This window comes from Haliaeetus leucocephalus, unplaced genomic scaffold (assembly GCF_000737465.1).
Source record: "Haliaeetus leucocephalus isolate CR32 unplaced genomic scaffold, Haliaeetus_leucocephalus-4.0 Scaffold158, whole genome shotgun sequence".
NCBI classification, from domain to species: domain Eukaryota; kingdom Metazoa; phylum Chordata; class Aves; order Accipitriformes; family Accipitridae; genus Haliaeetus; species Haliaeetus leucocephalus.
Window position 1 is genome coordinate 651,847 of NW_010972594.1, and position 6,896 is coordinate 658,742.

The 6,896-nt window shown below is 35.6% G+C and overlaps 1 protein-coding gene across 2 annotated transcripts in view; it reads right to left on the reverse strand.

Annotated features, from left to right (window-relative positions):
* Positions 1 to 4,249: 4,249 nt before the first annotated feature.
* The window catches only part of TNFAIP8 (tumor necrosis factor, alpha-induced protein 8), a 20,033-nt gene continuing 17,386 nt past the window's right edge, over positions 4,250 to 6,896 (reverse strand). For both annotated transcript variants that reach the window (XM_010562339.1, XM_010562338.1), the window contains exon 2: positions 4,250 to 5,763. In XM_010562339.1, coding sequence (XP_010560641.1) covers positions 5,198 to 5,698 — 501 coding nt within the window. In that variant the 5' untranslated portion in view covers positions 5,699 to 5,763 and the 3' untranslated portion in view covers positions 4,250 to 5,197. The remainder of the gene's footprint in view (positions 5,764 to 6,896) is intronic.

A 6,896-nucleotide genomic window follows, 5' to 3' on the forward strand; every position in this document is an offset into this window, starting at 1 on the left:
AGACTTTCCCACAGGAGAGAACAACAAATAGCAAACACATTTCTGTTGCTTGGGAAAGCTGGGTAAGTAATGTACCTCCTTAATTCTGTTATTCTTAATCATTATAGTCCGCTTCTTTGCTTGATGCTGTTTAATCATGGGACATCCCAAAGCTATGATGAGCTGCATTTATTTTAGTTTGCTCCCTGACATAAAGGAATGCTATAAGGGACATTTCTGCAGAAACTGCTGTTGTGATAACAAGTAGAAATTTACAGACTGTTAGAAGACATACGTCAGTTCCTGTATTTCCCAAGATCGCAAGAAATAGTGGGTATTGATTTAGGAACGTCCTGCCTGTAAATGTCAGCTTTAAAATTGGAAAGCAGAACTCTAAATATTAAAACTGAGTACTAAGAAAAGAGAAGTCCCTTCAGCAATTTGCGGTTTAAACATTAAGAAATCTTGATTTGTGATATAGGCCAAGCACTACTGTAACAGAGACAGCTCTTAGACATACCCTGTAAGAAGATACTTCTCCGTTATTTTCATAGAGAGAAAATAAATCACATGGTTACCTAAAATATTTAATACTAATGCTAAAGTTGCAATATAATTTCAGCTCCAGTATGCAAACTTCAGCATGAATAGGTTAGTAATTTACTATGTACTAGTTTTTAAGAACTTCTTTCTCTCTAAGAACAAATGCAAGGGTTTTGTTGGGTTTTGGTTTTTTTTTAACTAATTGGAAATAACAACCACATTACTTAGCCTAAAGTTTCTGAGTAGTAGCCACAGTGTGGGTTTGGGCAGCAATTATTTTTTGAAGATAGATAGGAAACTTTCCTCTCCCAAAAGAAGTTTCATTTATGTGCAAAATGTAAAAAAATAAGATATTACAGAACTTTTCTGGACAACTATAATCTCCTTTGACAGTTGTTTTATCCAAAGCACAGATGTTTGCCACTTAACCATGAATGTTGGCTGACCTGCCCAAACCTCAATGAAAACCAGTTGTAATAAGAAGGTTTCTCTGCAAATGGTTATGCAAACGGGAATCTTCATTTCATGTTCATGCTGAAGTATGCCCTCTGTAATGCATTCAAAAGCACTAGGGTTTTGTGTGTGTGTGTGTTTTTTTTTTTAAAGGCTCAGAAGTACATGTACTGAAATCACAGCTAAATGCTTATTAAAGTGATGAGGGTATACACTATATCTGAAACAGTATTAACAACTAAATCAAGATGTAGATTATTCTTTCAGATTCCAAATTACATTGCAAAAAAAGCCCAGAAACTGGTAGTTAGCTCTGGTTTTTTTTTTTTCATTAAGCAAAGTGGGTAACGGTCTATCTACTGTTCTCCTTAGATGCATACACAATGTAATATAATCTTGGGGCAAAAATAGTAGCAAAGGAATAGACCTGCCTGAAGACTAGTTCTGCTGCTCAGATGGGCAGGAAAAGCATGCAAGGCCAAAGGAAAGCTATGGTAGCAGGTCATCAGATGGTGAAAACTCATCATAGAGAGACTATCTAAGCCCATACAATGTGCAACTTATCCATCCTTTTAATAACAGTCACCTTTGACAATGATGGATTTATGGGTAGTGTGGATTCCTCTGCTAGACCATGAAAACAAGCATGTTCTGGTCCCTTGAAGAGATACATGCAGAATTCCAGTTTACCTTTAAATAGTCACATTCTAGCTGTTACAGCTACAATAAGGGGCTGGAAAGCAACTGAAGCCAACTTCCATCAAAATCATCTCACTACTTTCTTGGGACAATGCAATCTTTTTAGGGAGAGATGTAAAAAAGCAATTGGCCATCTCCTCACTCCTTTATTTTACAGGAATTTGCTTTATGGGTGGGGTTGAATCTTTCTGTAGAAGGGACATGATTTGGTATTTCCCTAAAGAAAAAAAAAAAATACAGCCCCACACCAGTTGCTGAAAGCTTCCAGACTCCTACTAATCTCCACGCCTTCTGAATGGAAATAAATCTCAAGAGACCTTAAGGACAAGAATAAGGTTTGTAACTTACCCAGCTGTGTCTTTTTGTTTGTCTTTTTTTTTGTCTATGCATACACACAAGTGCATACAAACATCATTAAGGGGTGGTCAAAAGGTTTAGTGAATCCCTTTTAAGGTGGCACACACAAAATGGCTGTGATAACCTCCCTGTATCTTGCTTTCTTTGTATGGCTGAGATCACAGTTGTTTGCTATGTCTTGCAAAAGGTATCCAAGGTCTGACTTGCCACTTTTTCAGTGCCTTTAGAAGGCTGTAACACTAGTTTTAACTTCCACAACTTCACCAACGTACATTTTGATGGCATTTGGCACTACATTTTAACTAAACTTTGAATGGGCATTACAAATAGGAAACACCTAAGGTACTGAGATATAAAAGCATAGTGTAAAGTGAATCCATGATTGGACTTTAATGTATTAATGATTTTTATCCTATTAAAACACAATGTTGCATCAGTTTTACAGCACAGAATAATGGCATTATCCTACCCATAATTAAACAGTACTAATGTAACCTTTTTTAAACTCTTGACTATGCCAAGTTTCTGCTAGAGGGTCGATGCTTTAATATGACAAGTGTATTAAAATGAAAAATGCCATCAATTTATTTCTGAATTTTGATAATTAAAGCCACTATTTATGTATGCTGCAGGAAAAATAAATTAACTGCGAAAGTATACAGCTTGAGTGCTATGTTGTGTTATTTATAAAGGTAGGTCTTTGGAAATCCAGTACAATTGTTTTCTTTCATCATTACAGAAGTCACTTCTTTGTAATTGAAAATGAATGCCAGACAAGAACTATTGTTACAGCATCTCAGAAGACTGTAACTACATTGTAAGCTACATATAACTTCTCCTAGTTGTCAAGTTTTTATGCTTATAATCAAATCTCCATGAGCTATTTTCACTTCTTCTAAAAAGTGAATGGCCAGATAATGCAACTGAGCAAGAAGTTACTGTCTTACTGAAAATATACAGTTTGACTACAATATGGCTCATATATATGCGAGTAGGTGTTCATTAACAATGTACAAGGAACACTTAAGCAATTTTTGCCCCAGAGAAAATTCAAATTTGAGCAGTCAAAATATTCTGGGTCATGGCTGAAGAAAATCTTTCATGCTTTATGTAGCACATGTATATATTACGTCTTGTTCTAAACAAGGTACTGTCCTGTCCTCCTTTCAGTAACTGTTACCATTCATTATAAACTATACTATTTTGGAGAATCAGAACATGATTTAGAAAAAAAGGATTTGTGAAGAAAACTGTTTCAATTTCTAGAAGTCAAGTTCCTTTTTATTCTCACCTCAGAGAGAACTGGGAAAGAAAACAAACAGCTTTCTCTTTCTAGGTGGGAAAAGAAAAGAAATAGGTGGAACAAATACATCAGAAACTATACTCTTTACATATTGTGGGATTTTCCTCATGATATTGCATTCCTATACATGACTTCTGATGGACAAAAGTACAATATATTTACTGTTTAAGTAAAACATGGGAAGGGATCTTAAATGATATTCCTTCAGATGTCTAACCTAATAATCTATTTCTTGGCAAATTCTGGTGTACTATCCTTACATCAGTTCCCAGTTGTTCTAGCCTAGTAATACATTAATCATCTCTCTCTGCTGGACGCTAGTGGCTTGTATAAAATGAGTTCACATTTTGAACACACATTTCTCTGGCACATTTCTGGCACCTTTCTGGGAATATTCAGAGCCTAGTGACCAAACAAACATGAATAAAAGTGAATTTTCTCTCTTAAAAAATTACAAGTAATGCTGAAGCCATATGTCGGAGACTGTGATGCTTTCATTACTGGCACAGCCCAAGTTTGCTCTTTATAATTTAAAATGCAGCAAGGGAAAAAAAAAGGCATGAAAAGTTCAGAGTGCAAATATTCTTTGGTTTACTTGTTACAACAAAAGGACACAGCAAACAGCAAAAACACTGGCAATTAAATAAACAGCAAATTCTTTATAAGCTTCCTAACAAAAATGCTTCTGGTGTTTGAAATGTATTAACTTCATGCTTTTAAGTACATTACAGTGTCTAGAAAGTCACATTTTTTTATCCCCCAAGGGCAAGGCAGGTAGAAGATGAGAGAGGAAAAAGATGGATGAAAATAAGAGGGGAAAAAAGAAGAAGAAACAAAATTTATCCAACATTCCATTTTTTCATTAGTTAAATAGTATGTAACACAATACAACTAATTGCTGTTTCTAGTTTCATTGTACACAAAGCAAATTGGCTTGGAATTTATTTTCAGCAGATCAAACTTTCTGAATTCACATCATCATACACATCAGCCTAGTGTATAAAATATACTGCCTCACACCTTTTCAGAAAGAATTGTGACTTATTAGCAGGATTCTATATATCTTAAGGAATTGCACAGGTAAGTCACTGTGTTTTACCTTACCATAGGTAGAGTTAAAATTACGTACCGCAGGTGGTTTCTAGGGAATACTCTTCCCCAGTAAGGCTATTTTACTGTAGCTTATTCCTCAAATAATCCCCATTTAATCAAAGGAAGCAAGCATCTGTGCAGGTCTATAAGGATCTATACTTGGTAGCCTTGCAGACAGGAAGTTTTCACCACTGAGCTGGAGATGAACAAGCCTGTTAAGACTCTACATGACAGCATCACTGATATTATTTGAAACTGAATGCTTCATAAGGGCAACATTAGGAAGCTGTGATCTGTGCAGAGAGCATAAAAGACTATAAATGAATCAAATATATCTATTTTACAAATAAGTCAGAGAAATTATAGAGTGTACCATCACCACGATAGTCTGTTACTGACATACTGGACTCTGATAGTTTAGAAATAATTCTGTAAATCTATGAAAGATGTGGATTGTCTGACAGCATATTGTTCTGTTTTGTATATCTATCTTGCAAGACTCTTACTCTGCTTGGAGCGTTCTCTTTTATTGTCTTTATCCAGCTGTTTCCATAGGCAAAGCACAGTAAAAAAAGTCATGTGCAGTCTTTCTTCCAGATGGACTATGAATAGCAACAGATAGCTCATAACAAGGAATCAATTTAATAAAGATATTTTAGAAATAATTGTCAAAATGTAAAAAAACATTTTTGCATGCTCCCTTATTCCTTCATAAATCAACAGTGTTTCATCTACAAGTAACGCATAGGCAGTCAACATTAATACAAGTACCTATATGTTCCCCTCATCTAGCATTTTGTTGACACCATCACAAAGCTTCTGCAAATGGAGTTTATAAGGTCCAAAGGGATTGTACAAGGCAGCCAAAAATTCACAATCAGAGAAGTGATCAAACACATTGTTGACGCGTCCATGTGACTTTGCAGTTAGGTGACGCTGAATGATTTCATGAAGTAGCTCTCTACAATCATTTAACAGTTTGGACAAAAAATTCCTGTCAAAGGTATAATCCACCTGATGGAAACTGACCACGGTCTTAGCCAGCTGATGAACTTTCTTCTTGAATTTCTCCATCAACGCTATTTCATCCTGATTAAATTGGTTGTTCCTGTAGAGAATTGCCAATTTGAGGACTATTTTAATGAGGTTTTTGATGATTTTCTCTGCTTCCTTTTTATTTTGTGTATATTCCTTCGTCACTCTATAGAGCTCATCTAAAACATCACTGCTTGTATCATCGATCAAAGTAGTTGCTATTGATTTGGACACCATTTTTCCAAGGATCTTCTTCTGGGCCTGAATGGCCAGACTTTTGGAGTTGAAGACATCTGTGGCCACTGGGGGGAGAAAAAAGTATGCAGTCAATACTATATAACAGACGTACTAGGGACAGTAAGTTGAGGAATAGTTCCATGTCTATCCATTCATATTAGTCTTACTAACTGCCACAAAAATAATGCAAACTTACGCATGCAGTTGCAGAAAACCCCACCTTTTCAATCGCTAAAACTGTTGTCTCTAGGTTTACATTCTTTTATACTGTTTTACTTTTGAGAAAATACAAAAACAAGATAGAACTTGCTCAAAAATGGTTTAAAATAAACCTGCCCTATTTGATCAGATGAGTCATAAGTCTGATCTGATTCTCATATTCATAATGAATTCTGAAACCATGACTATCCCAATCTCATGACAATTACCACTGCTACTTAATTAAAGATAGTAATTCAGTGAATCAACCATTGTAAAACTTTTTCGTGCTTAGCATGACATGATCAGTGATCTCAGATCCCACACATCTATTATATTTATATATATATTTTATACATATATATAGCTATATATAAACAAATACAATATAAACACAAAAATCCCTTATCAGCAAACAATACTGAGATTCTCTGAATGCAGTCTGAAGCAGCTAATTTTCAGAAGGAAAGCAAGTATAGATTTAGCAATTCTATGTCCTATACTTAATGCAGAAATAGACAAAAATAAACAGTCTAGGGATTGCCATTAACATTTGCTAGCATAACCTCATAAAGAAATCCTTCTGTGACCAACAAAGTATATCCTAGAACAGATTTCCACCTCCAAAACTATGCTTGCTTGCACTGATATACCTAATGACCTGCTTGTAATTTCTTCAAATACTTAAAAGACCCCAAATGCTCTTTCAGAAACTTGTGTTGTGAAATGTTACAGCTCATGTTCTGTTACCAGTGACAACTATTTACACCACATTGCCTTTGCAGCACCTCCAGTAAGGCACATTTGATTTCATATTGAACCGTCTGGGAGATGGCTGCCTTTATGCTGTAGCTTTCCCGGAGTCTCAGACAGGCTGAAGGAAAGCTTCATCTGTTTACATTTACTTCACATATGGAAGGTTTGCTTTGCCAACACAGGGCCTGGAAATGTGGGGTTTTGTGGCTTTTCCCCCCCCCCCCCACAAAAAAAAAAAACCCAC